The sequence below is a fragment of the Mus pahari genome, chromosome 12 (assembly GCF_900095145.1).
Source record: "Mus pahari chromosome 12, PAHARI_EIJ_v1.1, whole genome shotgun sequence".
In the NCBI taxonomy this organism is placed as follows: Eukaryota; Metazoa; Chordata; class Mammalia; order Rodentia; family Muridae; genus Mus; species Mus pahari.
Window position 1 is genome coordinate 82,668,174 of NC_034601.1, and position 21,476 is coordinate 82,689,649.

General features: G+C 45.9%; 1 protein-coding gene across 1 annotated transcript in view; it reads right to left on the reverse strand.

The window, feature by feature from the left end:
• Gart (phosphoribosylglycinamide formyltransferase, phosphoribosylglycinamide synthetase, phosphoribosylaminoimidazole synthetase) overlaps positions 1-21,476 on the reverse strand; it is a 26,450-nt gene continuing 4,974 nt past the window's right edge. The window contains exons 3-22 of the mRNA XM_021209009.2: positions 20,976-21,071; positions 20,598-20,772; positions 19,036-19,147; positions 18,317-18,385; positions 17,389-17,514; positions 16,486-16,573; positions 15,967-16,052; positions 15,408-15,576; positions 13,371-13,602; positions 10,347-10,441; positions 9,979-10,088; positions 9,408-9,606; positions 7,800-8,051; positions 7,412-7,564; positions 4,415-4,621; positions 3,434-3,571; positions 2,103-2,233; positions 1,606-1,747; positions 438-553; positions 1-342 (exon numbers count right to left, since the gene is read on the reverse strand). Coding sequence (XP_021064668.1) covers positions 151-342; positions 438-553; positions 1,606-1,747; positions 2,103-2,233; positions 3,434-3,571; positions 4,415-4,621; positions 7,412-7,564; positions 7,800-8,051; positions 9,408-9,606; positions 9,979-10,088; positions 10,347-10,441; positions 13,371-13,602; positions 15,408-15,576; positions 15,967-16,052; positions 16,486-16,573; positions 17,389-17,514; positions 18,317-18,385; positions 19,036-19,147; positions 20,598-20,772; positions 20,976-21,071 — 2,888 coding nt within the window. The 3' untranslated portion in view covers positions 1-150. The remainder of the gene's footprint in view (positions 343-437; positions 554-1,605; positions 1,748-2,102; positions 2,234-3,433; positions 3,572-4,414; positions 4,622-7,411; positions 7,565-7,799; positions 8,052-9,407; positions 9,607-9,978; positions 10,089-10,346; positions 10,442-13,370; positions 13,603-15,407; positions 15,577-15,966; positions 16,053-16,485; positions 16,574-17,388; positions 17,515-18,316; positions 18,386-19,035; positions 19,148-20,597; positions 20,773-20,975; positions 21,072-21,476) is intronic.

Genomic DNA, 21,476 nt, shown 5'->3' on the forward strand with positions numbered 1-21,476 from the left:
ATGAACCTATTTATTAAAAAAAATGGCAGCGGGTAAGGACTAAAGTCTATTTGCTAGCAGGTATTTCAGTTGGGCCATGGTCACGATGAAGAGGCATCCAGCAAAGCCCTGCCTCTCTCAGCGCTGGGCCCACTTCTGCATCAGGACCGCTCACTGCTCATTGGTCCAGTGGAGCTTGCCATCTTCTTGCAGTTGCACAGCCCCGCTGGCCACCAGCTGGAGGGCGGCAGGAAAGATCTTATGTTCTGCTACTTTGACCCGTTCAGACAGCGTTGCCACAGTGTCACCCCTGTGCACAGGGACAGCTTCCTGCAGGATGATTTGTCCTGCGTCTACATCTTCCTGAAAAAAGAAGCAAACGTTTTCAACCTTTCCAGCCAGTGTAGATGGCAGCCAGACGCCAGGGGCAAAAGCTTGGTAGGAACAGACATACTCACAGCGACAAAGTGTACGGTACACCCAGTAATTGTGACTCCAGCTTCCAGGACTTGCTCGTGGGCATTTGAACCCTTAAATGAAGGGAGCAAGGAGGGGTGGATGTTGAGCATTTTCCCTAGAAAGCAAGAGGGTGGAGTCAGAAACCTTAGGTCCCGTTTACTCTGCTCAAGGAACAAGAGATAACTACATCTATCTTAGGAAATGAACTCTGGTGGGAAGGTGCCACTCATGTGCAGACCAATGACCAAACTAGGCTGCAGTCAGAGGTCTTAGGAAGAGAACAGGGCTGGCAAGATGGCTGACAGGGGTACAGGCCACCATGCTTGATGATTGCGTTCAATCCCTAGGGGACACACAGTGGGAGGAGGCACCTAACCCTACAGTGTCCTCTCACTGCCACAGCATACTGAGGTGACCCACTGCTCCCTGCTTAGTAAATAAAGAGCAAGGGGAAAGGAAACAAGAGACCGTAGATACTGCACAGTTTTAATGACAATGCCATGCTTGTCATCTTGTGTATTATACAGGAGGGCTTGGGTCTCAAGTCTTTCTGTGGTACCAGGACCCGGCCCATGCTAGGTAGGTAAGTGCCCTCCTGCAGAACCAGCCCCGGCTACTGCTGTTCTCTATTATCTTAATTTGGGAGCTTTGCTTGCATGTATGCCTGTGCACCAGAAACGTGCCTGGGGCCTGAAGAGGCCAGAAGAAGGTGTTGGGACCCCTGGAAATGGAGTGACGGATAGTTGTGAGCTGTCATGTGGGTGGTGCTAGAACTGAACTCAGGTCCTCTGCAAGAGCAACAAGTGCTCTTGACCACAAAATGACTTGGTTTTTGCGACAGGGTCTTGGCCTTAAACTGATTATATTAAGGCTGATCTCTGCCCAGCTCTCCCTTCATCTTGGGATCTTCCTTCTTTTTTTCTCCCGTTCCTTCACTCTGAGTTTGAGAGAGTATGTCCTAAATGAGCACACTGGCCTGCCTCAGCTTCAGGATGCTGGGGCTAAAGGTGTGCGCTGAGTCTCACTTTTCGCAGACTTCCAATTCTACTGACAGGAAAATGTGTCTTGCAGTAAGAGACAGGGATTAGTGACAGCCAGACCAGCTGAGTGACCACCTGGGCACTTTCTACCGTGTTGACCCCGTGACTGGGAGAAGTGCTGGCTTACCGTCCCATTTTCTGACAAAGGGCCCGGAGAGGATCCTCATGAACCCTGCAAGACAGACGATGTCTACAGAGAACTCTTCCAGGACGCGGTCAACTGCATTGTCAAACTCAGCACGATTTTTATATAGTTTGTGATTAATTACCTGGAACAGGGAAAGGTAAGCAGCTGATTCTCAGAGGATCAGCGGTGATTTAAACCCAACCTCGCAGAGACTTCACTTCAGCCGTAAAGCTGCACCCACTAGAGGGTGGCTGAGGAACGAGCAGGATGCAGCAGGAAAGCAAACCCAGCACCCACCCCAAACTGGGAAGCCCCACAATTACACAAGCATCCGCAGCCTTGTGAGAGCAGAGTGTGAGTTTCAGTATAGCTCGCAAGGGCTGGAGGTGTGGGCACAGTGGTACATCTGCGGCTCCAGGCTAAGCTTGGCACTAAGCAAGCCAAGCACCCGCCCACCACGCCCGGCCTGCAGGAAGGCCTCTTCTGTAGTCACTCACCCTGGTGGGAATACCGGCTCGCTCTGCTCGGTCTAAGCCAGCTACGGCAGCTTTGTTGGAGATGACGAGAACAATGTGTGAGGAGCTCTTGGGATCCCGGGTGCTGTCTATGAGCGCCTGGAGGTTCGACCCTGAAAAAGCAGGAAAGCAAGTGAGCGGACACTTCTGAGAGCTCGGTCCTCCTTGAGATGTCCTTGCTCCTCACGGCGGCCTCTTTGTTTTATCATGACCTTGGGCCTAAAAGATGTTGAAACTGTAAGAGCACCCTGCAGGCAGCCACAGCACTGGGCCATCGTCTGAAGACGATGCCTCCGACAACACATTGTTCAGGGCAGTGCTATCGTGGGAAAACAAAGCTGGGTGTGGTGGCCCCCACTAAATCCCCGCACTAGGAAGGCCGCGGCCAGGCCAGCCCAGGTTACGTGGTGATTCTGAAAGCCAACAGCAAAGTCACTGCGGTGACCAATAGAATCAAATGTTCTCCTACCCAGGTCTTACTTTTAATAAAAGACAATTTTAGAATATTATATTGTATTCTCAAAGGCTAAAATACTAGGTTAATGACATTCATCATTTCTCACACTTAAGAACATACTGATGGTGAACACATGTAATTATTACTTCAGCTTTTAAGCTTTTCTACCTATTGAGACACAAAAGAGGTTGAATCCTTTATCCTTTTGTTTCGTTACGTTTTGTTTTTAAGATTTTATTTTATGTGTGAATGCTTTGCCCACATGTAGGAATATACACCATATGTGCCTGCTGCCCAGACATCAGAGGAGGGCATCAGAGGCTCTGGAGGTAGGGGTGACTTTGACTCACTGTGAGGGTGCTGGGAATACTACCTAGGTCCTCTGCAAGAGCAGCACGTGCCCCCAGTGGCCGAGGAACCTCTCCTGGTGGTTTCTGGAGGCAGGGTCTCACTGTGTAGTCCTGTTTGGCTTGGAACTCACAATGCAGACTAGGCGCCTCCCAAGTGCTGAGATTAAAGGCTGCACCACCAGGCTGTCCTTTCTTTCTCTTAGACATATTTCCCATATCCCCCCCAGCCCCCCTTTTTTTGGTGTTTCCAGACAGGGTTTCTCTGTGTAGCCCTGGCTGTTCTGGAACTCACTTTGTACACCAGGCTGTCCTCGAACTCAGAAATCCGTCTGCCTCTGCCTCCCGAGTGCTGGGATTAAAGGTGCGCGCCACCACGCCTGGCCACCACATCCCCTTTCTTGATTCCCCCATCAGAGGTTTGGCTAGAGCATGCTTATTATCCAAGCCCCTCCCCACCCCGTCTGGTCTGTATGAGCGGTGATGAAGAAAAGCCATGCTTTCTTTACCTGTTCCAGATATTAAGACAGCCACTCTTGCCTTCTTTTGTTGGACAGGGAAATTACTTCTCAGGAAGCCATTTGCCACCAATGACCCATTTGTTTGTATGGTTTCAATCAGATTCTTAACTCTGACACGAGGGGAATCTTCATTTCAATTATATGCATAAATAAGAACAACTATGAATTAATAGGAATAATAGAAAAACATCATACGAAAACTTAAAGTATTGTATTTTATGCTGAAAATAAAATATACAGGAACTAAAATACCAGATTAATAACATTTACCATCTCTCACTTTTAAAACCATACTGAAGGTGAACATATGTAATTACTACTTCAATGAGGAACTACTGTAGAACACATCAGCACACTGAAGCATAGCTACATAAAAGAATGCCTGCCCATGGTCTCCATAACCTGTCAACCTTCCCAATGAGCCCATTCACACAGTGTTACGATATCCTGGCCTTGTGGGAGGCATGCGACCCAGAAAGGCCACTCAAGACTGACATAGTATGCTGTTTTGAGAAAGGGGGGGCTTCTTACTACAGTATAAGCTGAAGGATGGTATTACGAAGCCCTGGGAGAACCTGCCGACATCACTGTTAGCTGTCTGAACAGCTCAGCCTGCCACCCTGTCAAATTCAGATGAGTTCTGACCAACACAGAGACCTGGTCAGGGTGTTCACTCACTAATGCTTGGGTTGAGCTAAACCTCCAGGCAGAACCATGAGGTATTTTGTTAGTGACTTTATCCAGGGAGATAATCCTGTGCAGTGCGGCTGTGTGTGTGAGTACTACCCAGAGATGTCAAAGTTCCAAAGTGGAAACAAATGTGTTCTGGCACCAGTGTAGACGGCTCATGATGTGTCTGTGTAAAGACAGATGGCATGGCAGTGGCTGGAAGAAAGGTACAGAGCTTGACAGGCAGAGACTGAGTTATATTCAAGATTATAAACCTAAAAGCCAAGAAGGAGCTGTTACCTTCAGGACAGGCAACAACACTGCCTATCACCCAGGCTTCCTCCTGCTGCTGCCGAATGTCATGCAGAATCTGCTCTGCCTGGTCCTGTGACACCACCAGGGCAGCTCCAATCCCACAGTTGAATGTCCTGGCCATTTCTTCTTCAGAGAGCTGTCCTTCCTGCTGTAGCCATGAGAAGATCTTGGGGACCCTCCAGGTGCAGGCATCTTAAAACAAGAGTCACCCAATTAATCTACTGTCCCATAGGGAGTCCTAGCCACACCACCATGCTGTGTAGGACAAAAGTCCTCTCAGATCCCAGTTCTGTCAGTACTGATACTTGGAGGAGGTATGTTCTATGTTTCATGAACTTACCAGATCTTTAGAACCCTCTAATGGTTTAGATTGGCACACCACCTTTTGTAAATGTTTAGCTTAATCTCAGTGATGACAAGATGTCCCCTAAATATTGTGCAGAGTTCCTTGGAGGGCAGTTCTGCTACAGAATGTTTTCTGATAAATACCATGTTCCTTGAATTACTTTTAAAATTTAGTTTGAGCTGACTTGCAGCTCCTCCTTTGTCACAAGCAATACATGGAACCTCTCATCAGACACATCAAGTAAAGGCTTATTACAGACACTGGCACAAAATCCTTCAATAATAAAGTAACATGGATATTTATATTTTGGAGTGTACAGGTTATATAGGATTTGATTTACAAAAGCTATACTGAACTATTTAGGATGAGTCTAAAAGATATTTTAGCTTTAGTCCTGGTTGGAATTTTTTGTCAGTTTGACATAGCTAGAGTGATCTGAGCGGGGAAACTGCCTCCGAGACACGCAAGCCTGTGGGCAAGCATTTTTTAGTGACTGATGGGGAGGGCCAGCTCACTGCCATCAGTGGTCCTGAGCAAGCCACAGGGCACAAGGCAGTAAGCAGCACCCCTCCACGGTCTCTGACTCAGTTACTATCACCAGGTTCTGCCTTGAGTTCCTGCTCTGACTTCCCTCAGTGATAGACTGTGACGTGAGAGTTGTAAGATAAAATAAACCCTTCCTTCCGTAAATTGTCTTTGGTCATGGTCGTATCACAGCGAGAAAAACCCTAAGGTGGACTTTTATTTAAAATTTCTTAAGGAGGGAGGAAGGCATCTGCAACATTGCACACAGACCATGTATGCATGTACTAGGCATGTTCTCCAGATACATATATTCTGTATGTATGAGTGCTCTGCTGTATGTATGTATGTATGTAGCATGTATGTGCACCACATGTGTGCTTAGTGCCCTCGGGGCTGGAGTTACAAATGGTTATAAGCTGCCATGTGATATGAGGACTGAATCTGGCTCCTCTGCAATAGACCTAGCACGTCTCCAGCCCAGAACTGAGCTTTTTTTTTTTTTTTTTNGTTTTTCGAGACAGGGTTTCTCTGTATAGCCCTGGCTGTCCTGGAACTCACTCTGTAGACCAGGCTGGCCTCGAACTCAGAAATCCACCTGCCTCTGCCCAGAACTGAGCTTTGATTAGATGACAGAGTTGATTATTGATTCCTCTGCTTACTTAGTATATCTGTATGATAACCAGTTTATGTTTGTTTGAAACAGGTCTCATTCTATAGTCCTAGCTGACCTGGGACTCCTTATGTAGACGAGGTTGGTCTTGAACTCATGGAGATCATCTGCTTCTGCTTCCAGAGTGTGCGGATTAAAAGTGTGGGCTACCACACCTGTCCTGATAATAAGATTTGGTTTTTTTTTAAACGTAATTTAAAAAACAACTTGTCTACAGGTCTTTCCCCAGTTAGGTTTATTAGTATTTTACTTGCATGTATGTCTGTGCACCATATGTGCCTTGTGCCTTGGTGTTCAGGAGAAGGGGTCAGATCCCAGGGAGCTGTGTTAGGGATGGTTGTGAGCAGCTTTGTGGGTGCTGGAAAATGACCCTGGGTCCCCTATGGAGCAACAAGTGCTCTTGATGCTGAGCCGTCTCTCCAGCTCCCCATTAGGTTCAAGTCCATTATGGATCTGAGCGAGTTCAGAGGATTCAGTCACCACAAATGCTTACCATGATGTCAGAGTCAAAAGCCAATAGCAATGTAAAGTTAGAAGCAACAAATGTATAAAACAGAATATTCTTCCACAAGAAATGGTGCTACTGTGAAAAGTAGACATTATATTAATAAGCAGCTAAATTCTTAAAAAAAGAAAGAAAAGCTTTTTGAAGCTTTCTGAAGAACTTATAAAAGAAATGGATATAAGCTGGGCACAGCAGGACATGCCTCTAATATGCAGGGAAGCTGAGGCAGAAAGCTCAAGGCTAGCCTGGACTACGTATAGAGATAATGTATGATTGAAAAAAATGAAAAAGGCTCTCAGGAATATGGCTACATGGTTGAACATCTCTAATTCAAAGAAAGAAACTTTTTGAATGGCACCATGATGCCAGAGTGAAAAATGACACTCTTAATCATATGGGATAGATAATAGTCAACATGAACGCATTAAAAAACATTGTGTGAGGTTGTGTGGGGTATACACTCTAGAGGCAGAGGGTAATCTGCATGTGTTCAAGGCTGGCCTGGTTGAGAGAGAGAGAGAGAGAGAGAGAGAGAGAGAGAGAGAGAGAGAGAGAGACAGAGAATATGAATGAATTCCAGGACAACCAGGGCTACAAACAGAAACCCTATCTCAAAAACAAAACCAACCAGCCAAACAAACAAAAAACTATCTCCCATGTATGACTGTACCGACTCGCACCTACCATGTATGATTGCATGCACTCACACCCACAGTACATGTATGAATGCATGCACTCACACCCACAGTACATGTATGACTGCATACATTCACACCCATAGTACATGTATGACTGTGCATGCACTCACATTCACAGTAGATTTTTTTCCCTTCAACCTTTTGTTTTCTTAAATCAGAAATTTGCTTGGGTGAGCTTATCCAAATCCACTTCAGACTGCTGAGGGACGACTGGGATGCTTTCCAGCAATGAGCTTACCTAAATCTACTCCAAACTTCTGAGGGAGGACTCTGGGGATGTTTTCCAGCAATCCACCTCCAGTAATATGAGCAAAAGCTTTGACATGTCCTGAACGTATGATAGGCAGCAGTGAATGGCTGTAGATCCTGGTTGGAGTTAGAAGTAAGTCCCCTGTGGGTTGGAGAGATAATCCAAAACTTAGCCCACACACAGAAACCCAAAGAAGCCATTCTGAAACGAACAATGTTAGGGCTTTGCATGCAGAACACATCGGTTCTGTCATGCAGTCCAGGCAGGAAAACCACAGGGCAGTGCACCCCTTCCATCCATCCTAGTTCTAGGTGATCTGGGTTACCCCCAAGTGCTGCTCAGACATCTCCAAGTAGGACAGCAAGAGTTTGTTTACCTAAGGTCTGATCTCCACAACCACCAGGCGCTGGGGAGGAGTACTGGAGAGAAGATCTCTCCACGATCTTCCTCACAAGGCTAAACCCATTGCTGTGAAGACCAGACGAAGCCACTCCAATAACAGCATCCCCTTCGGTGATCCTTTCTAGCTGGGGGAGCTTCTGGTGTCTCTCCATAGCACCAACAGCAAACCCAGCAAGATCATACTCTCCAGGAGGGTACATGTCGGGCATCTCTGCTGTCTCCCCACCTGGAGAGACAAGGACAAGGACATCCTGAATCCTTATGAATATGCTTAAGCAGTGACAGAAGCCACATTAAGCACAAACCATTAGTGCATAGCTATACCTCACACTGTATTCGCTTCCTGGTTTCTAGGGAGAGAGCTAATGTCTACAGTGAGGCGGTCATGCCACAGGCCTTCCTTACACGGCCATCAGACATCTCTACCCTGACTTGTGAATGTTTAGCTGGATTTTACAACATTCCACACTAGTGTGATTTCACAAGTATTTCCATGTTTGATTTTGTTTTCTAAAAAAGAGATTTAACATTGTACGTGTATGAGTGTTTTGTATGCGCCTGGTACCCAGAGGGCAGAAGAGGGCATTGGGTGCCTTGGAACTGGAGTAACTGCGAGCTGATATGTGGGCTCTAGGACCCAAGCCCAGGTTGCCTGGAAGAGCAGCAAGTGCTCTTAACTGCTGAGCCAGGTCTCCAGCCCTTAGTTGGCTTTCTGATCACTCCATCTTTCATGCAATGCCCTCACCTGCAGCACAGGGCTAGATCTATAGCACACGCGGGTAGAAGAGGGAAGCAGCAGACCCCAGCATAGAAACTACTGTAAAAGCAGTTGAAAGGCAACTTTTGGCCTTGAGATCTGACTTGTTTTTTCCATTGAGACAAGAGTCTTGCTATATAGCCTGGGCTGGCTCAAACTCTTAACAATCTTTCTGTTTCAGCCCCCAACTGCTAGGATTGATTACAGGCACACACCAGTACACCAACTCTGAAATGAAATAGTTCAATGGAACTATTGATCTACTTAAAAATTAATTTTGCTTAACAAACCTCCCTCATATATGGCAAAGCAGAATGTCTTTAAAATTGAGGTTACATTCCATGCCCACACCAGAGAGGGCTTCTTTGTGTAACCTTGGCTGTCTTGAAGCTAGCTCTGTAAACTAGGCTGGTCTTGAACTCACAGAGAGTCTCCTGCCTCTGCCTCCTGCGTTTTGGGACTCAAAGAAGTGCCATCACCACCTGGTTACATTTTTTTTTTTTTTGATTATGTCACTCCTGAGAAACTATAGTTTAACATATGCACTCCCAGGAGCCCATCTCTCCACTGCAGGCTCAGTCAGGAGGAAAAAGGCCTAGGTCTGGCCAGGGAGGCTCTTGAGAAACCTGAAGATGAACAGAAGAGAAAGATAAGCCTGCCTGGGGGTTGGGCAGTTGAGACAGTGTGTGTGTGTAAGATGAACGCAAGTGGTTTTGTGTACACTTCCTTCCTGTTTGGTGATGTAAAGTCCAGCCATAACAAGGCCCGTTTAAGCTCTACATGCCAGACAGGCCGGGCAGAGGCCCCATGGGTCCATGGTCATACCCAGCAGGGCACAGCCAGCCCGCTGGCAAGCTGCAGCAATTCCAGCAACCACAGCTTCAGTTGTGCTGAGGTCGAGCTTCCCACAGGAAAAGTAGTCAAGGAAGAAGAGGGGCTCTGCGCCCTGGGCGAGGATGTCGTTCACACACATGGCGACCAGATCCTGCCCGATGGAATCGTGCTTCCTGCACAGCTGGGCAATCTGTAGAATATAAACAACCACACAGAGTAAGCTCTACCTCTTATCTCGCTGGTTCACCCAGAGCTTTGCAAACGCCACTGCTGCCTTTGGCTAGCTGCTCAGAACCTCAACACAGAGAACACTACACTCTTTCAGGCTACACTGTCCCCTCTCTTCTTTAAAACATGCTTTCAACCAATGGAACTGGAACACTACTGTTTCAAACCTGCACCTGCACTTGAGCTACATGGTTGCAATAAATGGTTAGTTGCCATGCCTCTTTTTAGCTCATGCCTGTTAAGAAGAAAATGTCTATTTGATAAACAAAATTCATTTGAAAGACAAATTCCCTTTTCTCTTTCACAAAGCCCTTAATCACAAGAGTCTGGTTACCTTTAGTTTAGTTCCAACACCATCTGTCCCAGAGGCCAGAAGAGGATCTTTGAAACCAGCTGCTTTCAAATCAAAAAGACCAGCAAAGCCCCCAAGGTCAACACTGCAGCCTGTGAGGGAGAGAACAAACTGATAAGCCATGGATACTGGCACACTTTCTCCTGACAATGGGTCAAGTAAGAACTATCTTTCCTGAGAGAGCTCCATGGACACAGAAAACTAATCAAGCAGGGAGGAGATCATGTCCTTCACTTAATAAATCAGACGAAACCTAGCAATACTTTGAAAAACTTCCCTCAGCTAAATAAAAGGCCCAAGCCGATTCACAATACCATCGACCTATTAGCAGAGTACAGGGTCTAATTTACCTGGTCTGGAGGTGGCTTTTGCTAAAGGCTGAATTTTCTTAACCAGCATATTTCCGGCTGCAATGTCTACTCCGGAGTCCTTGTAAGTCAAGCCCCTAAAGAAATGAAAACGAAAACGAGGATATCAGCTTAATGCCAGTGGAAACTATTTGAGAGGGGCTCTTTCTGTAGCCTAGCTGTCCTGGAACTCACAGAGATCTGCTTGCCTCTGCTGGGATAAAAGGCACGGACCACTATACCATCAGGGAGAATTATTTTCATCTAAAAAAACCTTAAGGGGTAGGGGAATGGCTCAATGGTTAGAGAACAGCACTTGCCCCAGGAATCCTGGATGGATGCGGCTGCCTGCCTGGAATTCCAGCCTGGTGAAGTAGAGACCGGGGGTTCCCAAAACAAGCTGGCTTACAGAGACTAGCCAAACCAGGGAACTGAGGCTGATTAAGGGACCCCCTCTCAAAGGATAAGGTGGGAGAGTAGATCTCTCTCTCTCTCTCTTTCTCTCTCTCACACACACACACACACACACACACACACACACACACACACACACACACACACACNCACACACACACACACACACACACACACACACACACACACACACACACACACACACACTCGGTTTTCACATGTACCCACCAGGCTCCAGAGCAGGAGCAGACATGAAGTGTGCCTTACACCTTTCCCAGCTCATCTGACTGCATTGCCTATTCCGAGAACAGCTTTTATTTGATCATGTGTATCTTGCAGAGGTAATATACTAAAGATAAACCGCTTTGACCCAGGCACGCTTCAGACTTGCTCTGCAGTTGAGGGTGGCCTTGGGTTTTCAGGCTTCCTCCCTCACTTTCCCAGTGCTGGGGTTAACAGGTGTGCATTACCACACCTGGCTTCATTTTTTTTCCCCTAAATCGTGATAAAGCAGGCATAGAAAAAAGATGACAGAAATAAAAATGTAGCATCCTAGTCATTTTTAAGTCTTGTTCAACTGGGTGGAACAGTTTCCTGCAGCCGTGGTTACTATCCGTCCTTTCTCACCGAGCAGCCCTCCATCTGACTCTCATGGCAGATTACGAGTCTGCTGTTGTGTCTCTGTAGCAAGCTCCCCATACTCCAGCCTCCCCAGTGCTGACATGACAGACAAGAACCTCACATGGCCCCTTCTACTTTTAAACAGAGTATTTGATCACAGCTACTCTCGTTTCAACTTCAGTGTGAGTAGAAAAGAAATGCCAGAAACAAATAAAAAAAAAAAATAATAAAATTAGGGGGCTGGAGAGATGACTCAGTGGTTAAGAACACTGACTGCTCTTCCAGAGGTCCTGAGTTCAATTCCTAGCAACCACATGGTGGCTCACAACCAGCTGTAATGGGATCTGATGCCCTCTTCTGGTGTGCAGGTGTTCATGCTGATAGAGCACTCATGTACATAAAATAAATTTTAAAAAATTATAAATGTAATTAGGACTGTTTAGAATTCTGAAAAAAAATAAAAGATGCAAAATGTGTTCTTACTGTCGCAATATACTGCTCTGCAGGTCTTCCCATAGCCGAGAGCGCTAGAGACTCCATTGCATACTGCTATAGAAAGCACGAGACTCATGTAGAGATCAAGTATGGGAATGGCACTGTGAATTCATTCTTCTTCCCTTGCAGAGGAGACTCTGGCATCTGCTACGCAGTGACAGATGAAGAAATGTTTTTTACAGGCAACTGCTGGGCCTCTGGGAAGACTGCCAGCCAACTACTCCCTGCCTGCAGTCCAGGGCCACTCATAGGATATGCAGCCCTGCGGGGGACACCTCCTTTGCTACAGTTAGGATTTAAGTCCACGGGCCACTGGATCTCTGTGAGTTTCAGGCCAACCAGGGTGTCAGTGAGACTCCGTCTAAAAAGAAAAAAGCAGACCAAGCCAAAGGAAAAAACCAAATCAAACTTCAGCCTCTTAAGGCAGAGAATTTCCATTTCTTGATATTTTAAAGTTATAAAGGGGAAGCTTTGGCACAGTTTTTAAAGGGTTTAGAACGTATCTTTTACGCAGGGCACAGTTTCTGAGAGACGGCTCAGTGACTAAGAGTACCTGCTGGTCTTGCCGACGGCTCAGTGACTAAGAGTACCTGCTGGTCTTGCCGACGGCTCAGTGACTAAGAGTACCTGCTGGTCTTGCCGATGGTTTGGGTTTGGTTCTAGCACCTGTATGTCGGCTCATGATCATCCCTAAACCCAGGACCATGGGACCCAACGCCCTCTGACCTGAGGACACCAGGCACATGTGCTACCCATACATACACACAGGCTGCACACACACACACCACACATACAACCATGGAAGAACTTAATGAAAGGTAATGTGATATCCTTTTCTTTTTCTTGAGACAGGGTTTCTCCGTGTGGAGCTTTGGCTGCCCTGGAACACTCAGGCTGACCTTGGACTCATATCCACCTGCCTCTGCCTCCTGAATGCTATGATTAGAGGGGTGTGCCACCACTGCCCAGCGTGGTATGTGATATTCTTAAAAAAAAAAAAAAAAAAAAATCAAAACACTCATGTGGCAACCAACAGTTTATTTATTTATGTTAATAATAGAATCAGTAAGGGATTAAAAACACTCAGGTAGTAGATAAAGGGACAAATCAGGGCCTCTGATACAAGTTCAAAAACATTTAATCATATAATAACTCAAGGAGGAACCGTCTTTATTATCTTGACAAAAATTTCAAAGATAAGGAATTGCCAAGAAGATTTTCCATTATTTATTCAAATATTGCTTTGATCAGGTTTGTGTGTCTATGTATGTGTATGTGGTGGGTGATAGTCTTACTATAAATTGTCCTTGAATTTGAGATGCCCTTCCTATCTCAGCCTAGAAATAGTTTAGATTTCAACCAAAATATAAGCGAAGGTCCAGTGAGCTTCACAGACAGGAAACACACAGTGACTTAAAATGGGGCTAACCAAGTTCCCTCCCAGCCCCAGAGGCTGGTTCCGACCCTGCACCCGACCGTCTCCGAGGGCGTCTTTACCTGGGCCGCTGGAGGAAGGCCACAGCACGGAAGCCAATGTCCTTTCTATAAACGGCCCCCTCAAACTTTAGAGCAGCAAGTCCTTTCCTGGCCTCAGTAAGGGCCGACATGAGGTTTTCCTGGACAGCTGTCACAGTGAGGACCCTGCCCCCGCTGGTCACCACTCGGCCATCTTTAAGAGCAGTGCCCGCATGGAATACCTGCAGTCCTAACGCCTGGGCCTCAGGAAACCCTGGAAAAGAGCAGAGTTCATAACTCTTGTTGTTTCTTCTTTGTTTCTGAGACAGGGGCTTTACTATGTAGACCATGCCGGCCCTAAACTCAGCGATCCTCCTGCCTCTTCCTCCCAGGCCCCAGGATTGAAGTCATGCTCTACAACAGACTTTGAAATAACATTTCATCCTATGCTCCTTGTACTGGCTGGTTTTGTGTGTCAACTTGACACAAGCTGGAGTTATCACAGAGAAAGGAGCCTCCCTTGAGGAAATGCCTCCATGAGATCCAGCTGTAAGGCATTTTCTCAATTAGTGATGAAGGGTAGGGGGGCCCACTGTGGGTGGTGCCACCCCTGGGCTGGTAGTCCTGGGTTCTATAAGAAAGCAAGCTGAGCAAGCCAGGGGAAGCAAGCCAGTAAGTAACATCCCTCCATAGCCCCTGCATCAGTTCCTGCTCCCTGACCTGCTTGAGTTCTAGTCCTGACTTCCTTTGTGATGAACAGCAGTGTGGAGGTGTAAGCTGAATAAACCCTTTCCTCTCCAACCTGCTTCTTGGTCATGATGATTTGTGCAAGAATAGAAACCCTGACAAATGTCTGGAGAGCTGGCTCAGTGGTTAAGAGCACTGGCTGCTCTTCCAGATTTCCTGAGTTTAATTCCCAAGAACCACATGGTGGCTCACAATCTTCTGTAATGGGATCTGATGCCCTCTTCTAGCTACAGTGTACTCATATAGATAAATAAGAAAAAAAGGAAGAAAGAGAAAGGGAGAGGGAGGGAGAGAGAGAGAGAGAGAGAGAGAGAGAGAGAGAGAGAGAGAGAGAGAGAGAGAGAGACACTGACTCTGACTAAGACAGTCCTATTTTAAAAATTCTAGTTTCTGGGGAGTGAGAAAAAAACAGAACTCAAGTACAGTTTCAATGAGGGAGGGAAAAATGGCCTGAAGTGGCCGAGACTTAAAAGTATGGTTAGCTTTTCTTCACAAGAGGTTTCAAAGATAACTACACTATTTCTTTAACTGTGAAATAGTCAGTTACAATGTAACCCTCTCTCATCTCCCTATCTCAGTCTCCTGACCCCAGTGTCATCACACCCTGGTGTGACGCTGTGGTAGCCAAGGTCTCTGAGGGTTTGGCCACACAGTGCCACCCAGCACAGACCAACCACACAGTGCCACCCAGCACAGACCACTTCATGCCTGCTGTAGTGTCCAACACTCTTTAACGGAACTGCTATCTCACTTCTTAGCCTGTCTGAGGAGAAATTTCATCAACACATAGGCTCCTGGTTCAATCTCATCTTTCTGCTCCCTTCCAAAAGCACATAATTCCTGAGTGTGTGAGACCACAGGGTGACAAGACTTCTTGCTTACTTTGCTGGGCAGGAGAATAAATAAAGTTCTTGAACCAAACATACCACTTGAGTACTACCAAGCTACACTATAGCACGTTAGGGACCACAGAGGTTTTTGGCTGCAAAGCACAACTTCCCCAGCACTTAGTTTTCATTCATAAACAGACTGAAAACCATTTAACCAGATACCTCATGGCCTGTAAAAAAAAGGGGGTGTGGGGACTAGACTTTTCAGACTTTGAATCCTGCTACAGAAATCACTCTCCAGGACACTGTTCCCAATAAAGCAGAGCTGTGTCTCTAAAAATCTCACTTGTTCAGGCTAACCATGCTGAGTCTCTGGGAAGGTGGAGGTGCTGAGCTGTGATGGGATCACACTGGAAGCCTGACGGGGTCACTCACACCTCTTGGAGCAGGAAAGGGCATGAAGGGCACCGCTGTAGCTAACCTCTCACCTGCTGCTCCTCACCTGTAATTTCCACGCCCTTGGGGTAGGCTCCAGGGTACCCTTCACTCGCCATGACGACAGTTACGGCGCTGTGGTTTTCTAGCCAAACAGGCAGAGATGCGCTCAGCAGGCCATCCAAGGTGGACTGAATCACCTCATAGAGGTCACTTTTAAGAAGTGGGAGGATGACCTGGAAGGACACAATCAGGAGGTGGACGGTGAGCTTTCCGTAGCCCCCCTTCTCCATTGTTCCGGTTTCACTCACAGGGCACAGGGACACTGACTGACACTCAACAGTGAGTGTTTCAGGCCTGAAAAGCAGTGAGAGCAAAACAGTGCTTGTCTTCTAAAGAGCAGCTGTTTATTACTGCTACTACTATTTTTGTTGTTATTATTGTTATTATTACTGTTATTACCACCAGCATTGTCTAGTCTGTCTCTGTAGGCCTGGCTGTCTAGATCTCACTGTGTAGACCAAGCTGGTCTCAAACTCAGAGCTCCATCTGCCTTTGCCCTGAGAGTATTAGGATTAAAGACATGTACCACCACAGCAGGCAGTACTTTATGTATTGTTACCCACTTGGCATTCCGGATCACCAAAACGGCAATTAAACTCCAACACTTTTGGGCCATCTTTGGTCAGCATTATACCAGCATAAAGAATTCCTATATTAAAAAAGGGGAAAAAAAAAAAAAAAAAAAGAAAGGAAGTCAATCTATAACAGCATAACAACAGTGCATTAATACTCTAAAACCTAGAACATGAATTGTTTCAGTGTACGTCTCATGCATCTGAGGCTGGCCTTGAGCTCGTTCTGAAGCTGAGGATAACCTTGAACTTCTGAGGCTTCTACCTCCACATCCCACATACTGGGATCACAGGCGTGTTCCGCTGTGCCCAATTTCTGGTAGTAGAGCTAGAACCCAGGGCTTTATTCATCCTAGGCAAGCGTTTTATCAGCTGAGCCACAACTCTAGTCCTAGAATACAAGCCTCTCATATTGAACATTTCAATGTGATTAGCGTTGTAGAAAAGAGAAAATATGTTCTAGGCAAAGCAGAGAGATACTGTAAAGATGACCTGTGCCAGCCTGCTTACCTGTGTATGGGGTACCCTCCTGCTGCATGCCGTCTACTGCTCTCTGAAGAATAGTGTTTTTAATTTTTACTAACAAGTCCTTAGAAACCTGGGAACACACAGAAACCTTTAAATGTAACTTTTGTTTTGAAAATTATCTTTAAGCTGGGTATGGAGGCGTACTCCATTAATCCTAATATCTGGGAGGCAAGGGCAGGTAGATTTGAGACCAGCCTGGTCTAAGAGTTCCAAGCCAGCCAGGCCTATAGAGGGACCTGTCTAAAACAAAAACTCCTCACCTTGGCCCTTATCTTTACAGCCTTCAAGGCCACAATGGAGGCAAGAAAAGGAACTGACGAGGATTCCCTCAGCAACAACGGCCAGTCTGGGTCCACTTTCACTTTTAAAACTTCACCAGACACATCAATTGTACTGATTCAAGCAGCCCACCCACCTCCCCCCACCTCCCATAGGACATCAGCAACAGTCACTCTCTTGCCTCGGCAGGGCTAAAAGCAGCTTGCTCAGAAGTCCTCAGACACAATGCTAACATTCAAAGTTTTCTCCCCATCTCATGCCCCTTAGGAATCCCTCTGGTACATTCTACCCAAATTTTTAAGCCTACATATCTATGGATATTAGTAAATTTAATTGAGGAAATTAGGGTTACAGACAGTTGTCTCAAGATCACTATTACCAAAGTCCATAAAAGACACTTGCTGGCTTTTGCTGGTTTTTGTTTTTGAGACAGAGGCCCCCCATGTAGCCCTGACTGTGACTGTACAGAGCCCCCCCCCCCCCCGCCACCTCCCAAGTGCTCAGATTTAAGGTGTGTGTGCTTTTCTCAGGCTCTCAGGCGGTTGTTAGGGATGGGAGAACTTTACAGTTGAGAGTCAGACTGTGCGTCAGCGCCATGCACAGTACCTGAGGTGCTGGGCAGTAGGCTCCCATCCCCCCAGTGTTGGGGCCCTCGTCTCCATCCAGCAATCTCTTATGGTCTTGTGCTGGGGGCATTTCCGCTACCGTCTTCCCATCAGTGAAGCACAGGCACTGTGGAGAAGACAAATCAGTCCAATCAAGTTAAATTAAACGTGAAAAAGTCAAATAGAACTCTTCTGAGAGGACAAGGTTTCATTTCTGAAGAAAGCTTGAAAAATAATTCCTAACTCAGATGGCCAGAGCCAGAAGACCTTCTTGTATCCAACTTGTAAAGGAGCTGCCATTTGTAGCACCAGGGACAAACATAGACAAAGATCAACCTCTCTGCTGTTGAGACCACCAGCACTCATACTGTATTTAAGGTGCACGTGCTGTGTAATAAGTGAAACAAAGACCACAAACATATAGAACCACAGTATTTAAATCCAAGTGTCCCTACCAAAGCATAGACCAGTGGTTCTCAACCTGTGGGTCATGACCCCTTGAAAGAAAGAAGTGACATATCGGATATCCTGCATATCAGATATTTACATTGCAATTCATGACAGTAACAGTACAGTTGTGAAGTAGCAGAAGTATTTTCACATTTGGGGATCACCACAACATGAAAGGGTTGCAGCGCATGGAGGTTTAGAAGCAATGCTGTAGGGGACAAGAGCCCCCCCCCCCCCGCCACCTCCCAAGTGCTGGGATTTAAGGTATGTGTGCTCTTCTCAGGCTCTCAGGCGGTTGATAGGGATGGGAGATGGGATGAAGAGAGAACACACCTGCTGTCTCAGCCTCCTCTCAAACTGCTGGGTTTCTGTTCTCACAGGAAGCTGCCAGAGCTAAGGGTTGTGTGTGTGTGTGTGTGTGTGTGTGTGTGTGTGTGTGTGATAGGGTATGTTAAAGGCACAGAGATGGTTATACGCACAGATACTTCTTCCCCTTCCAGAAATTCTTCCACAACAACTGTTTCACCAGCTGCTCCAAAAGACTTTTCCTAATTGTAAAAGTAAAAATCCTTGTAAATTTTAAAGCTTTTAATATTTACCAAGTTGACTTACAGAACTGCCTCCCAATTGAGCTATGAAATACATAAGCATCAGGATTCTTTCTTGTCTCAAGACGTAACACGGATTTTTTTCTGGTCTTTCCTGTGACTACAGGCAGAGATCACACTGCACAGATGTGACGGACACATCTCGTAATTTTATAATCATCACTACATCCTTATTCCTGAAGATGACCATGTAGCTTTGTCCACAAAAATTAGACAAAACTGAGTATGTGAAAATGGATTTCTCTAAGAGGTTAAGTCATAATCATCATAGTAGATTACGAAAGCAACATTGTATCTACCCATCCTCTACTTCTAAGACTTGGAACACACTGGACAAATGCCTTTGTTCTCATGGACTTGGAGAGTGAGCTGTAAGTCCCATGGGCTAAAGACCTCCTTTCAGTTGCAGACACTAAGTTGTTTAGTCATGGTTTAGAAATTGGTGTAGCTCAGGACTTGCCAGTTTGTAAATCTGTAACACACAGTACAATGAGAACTAACTTTCCAGTGCTTGGTACACTCTGAGGCCCCCTCCATAAAGCTGCAGCGTCTATCCATCTACAGAGAACCTTTCAGGAGCATCCACCTACTTGCATCATCTCCTGTACAGCTTTGCAGGCCTCCGCTGTGCTCTTTGCCACAATCACCCCCTTCCCTGCTGCAAGGCCACTGGCCTTCACAACCAAGGCAGGAAAGTTCGCGCTGTAAGGACAGGGAGCAGTTAGTGTTTTGTGCTGTTTAACAGGATGGTTAGCAAAAGTGAAAGGTACACAAAAAAGATGATTCCAGCATTATTTCAGGTACTTCTTGCCAAGATTTTTTTTTTTACATTCCTTTGTAATTTTGATCATAAAGCATGCACAACTTTGCTTTTTCCACATATAGTTAAGTCATATAAGGAAGAATCATTTAAAAACTAAGCAGATCTGTAGAACAGATAATCTTTAAGATACAAAGCAAAGCCTCTCACTTACGTAAGGGATACTGCTATAGGAGACTAACACTGGCAGATGCCCACAGGCCATTTAACGAACACACAAAGCAATGGAGTGGGCTGGAGATCTGGAAGGAGGCTTAGCCAAAGAAGTAACAGAGCTGTCACTCACCCAAGGCGTATGAGTACAGGGTGACAACAGTCAGTGTGGGAGCTGGGCAGTGGTGGCATACATCTTTAATCTTAGCACTTGGGAGGCAGAGGCAGGTGAATCTCTTGAGTTTGAGGCCAGCATGGTCTACAGAGTGATGGCCAGGACTACGCATTTAGTCCTCCCTTGCCTGCTACCCCTGGAAAAAAAAGGAGCCTTGTAGGATGAAGAATGAATAAAGAATGATCTATTGTCAGCGAGGTGGCTGACCTGAGTTCATTCCTAGAACCCACGTGGTGGAAGGAAAGAACCTGACTCTTACAAGCTATAGTCTGATTAAAGTGTCGAGTTGTGAGCCATGTGTACACGCACACTTGCACGTGCACGCACACACAGAGTAAATAAGTTGTTTAAAAAAAAACAAAAAACAAAGCTTACAGATTCAGTTACTCTGCTGGGTATGGTGGACTACACCTACTATTCCAGCACTAAGGAGGCTGAAGCAGGAGGATAGCCATTAGTGTTGCTGTATTTCCTCTTAGAGATTTCTCAATAGTGAAGACATCGACACATAGTCATACAAGATTATTCAAGAGAAGCACGCACAGAATGGTTTTTTATTTCTTCTTCTTTTGGTTTGGATCCATATAGTCTGGCTTTAAATTGATCCTTTAGCTTCTACCTCCCAAGTACTGGAGAATCTGATCTTATTTTAGTGGTGAAAAAGGAAATGACTTATTTTATTGAGAGTATATTTCCATAATTAATTCAATATAAACCTGTGAAAGCCTAAGAAGTAAACATTTTTTATTCTTTTTGTTTGTTTTTCTTACTTTCTTTTTTTTCTGAGACAGGGTTTCTCTGCATAGCCTTGGCTGTCCTGGAACTCACTCTGAAGACCAGGCTGGCCTCGAACTCAGAAATCTGCCTGCCTCTGCCTCTCTTGAGTGCTGGGATTAAAGGCATGCGCCACCACTGCCTGGCAACATTGTGTTTTTTTTTTTTCTTTTTAACCACTAAAAAGACTTTTTAAAACACCTGCCCTTTAAAGATCACCTTCTGCTCACCTCATAATAAAGCTGCAGGCATCTTCAGGGTTGGTGAACGCTCTCCACTGTGCAGTTGGGATTCCATGTCGGTCCATAAACTCTTTGGCAAACTTCTTACTGGACTCTAATTGAGCTGCTTGTGCTGTGGGGCCAAAGCATCGTACTCCTGCAGAGGTCAGGTCCCCAACAATTCCTACAGAACCAAACAGAAATCCAGGTGATCCAGGGCCTCCATGGACTCAGACTGAGTATGAATTATGATTAGATTAAACTTTAAGGGCTGAAAGCTCCTTTTCTAACGTACTGCAAATCCTTGTAGACAAGTGATTCAGATGCAGTGATCTCTAGACTTCTGTGGGCACCGTGTATGTTCTAACAATGAAAGATAAGGTTTACCTGCAGCCAGAGGGGCCTCTGGTCCGACAACTACAAGTTCAATCTTTTCATCTTTGCAGAACTGAGCGAGGGCACTGTGATCATTGACAGAGACAGCTGCAAGCAGAAAATATAAACTCACACATGTACAAAAATAGCCCCAGTTAATGAAATAAACTAAGCACTAGCCTTAGTAAGGTAATTAAAAACCAAGTTAATTGTTGGTTTGCTTCTGTTGGTACAGTTAGTAATTTCACCATGAGAACTTCCAAATAGTGCACTAGGTTCAATAAAGCTCTGTGGCAGCTGAGTGACTCCCAATATTACAATTCGACTGCCCTTGTCCCAACAGCAGCTGAGTGACTCCCGATATTACAATGTGACTGCCCCGTCCCAATAGCAGCTGAGTGACTCCCGATATTACAATGCGACTGCCCCGTCCCAACAGCAGCTGAGTGACTCCCGATATTACACCGTGACTGCCCGGTCCCAACAGCAGCTGAGGGACTCCCGATATTACAA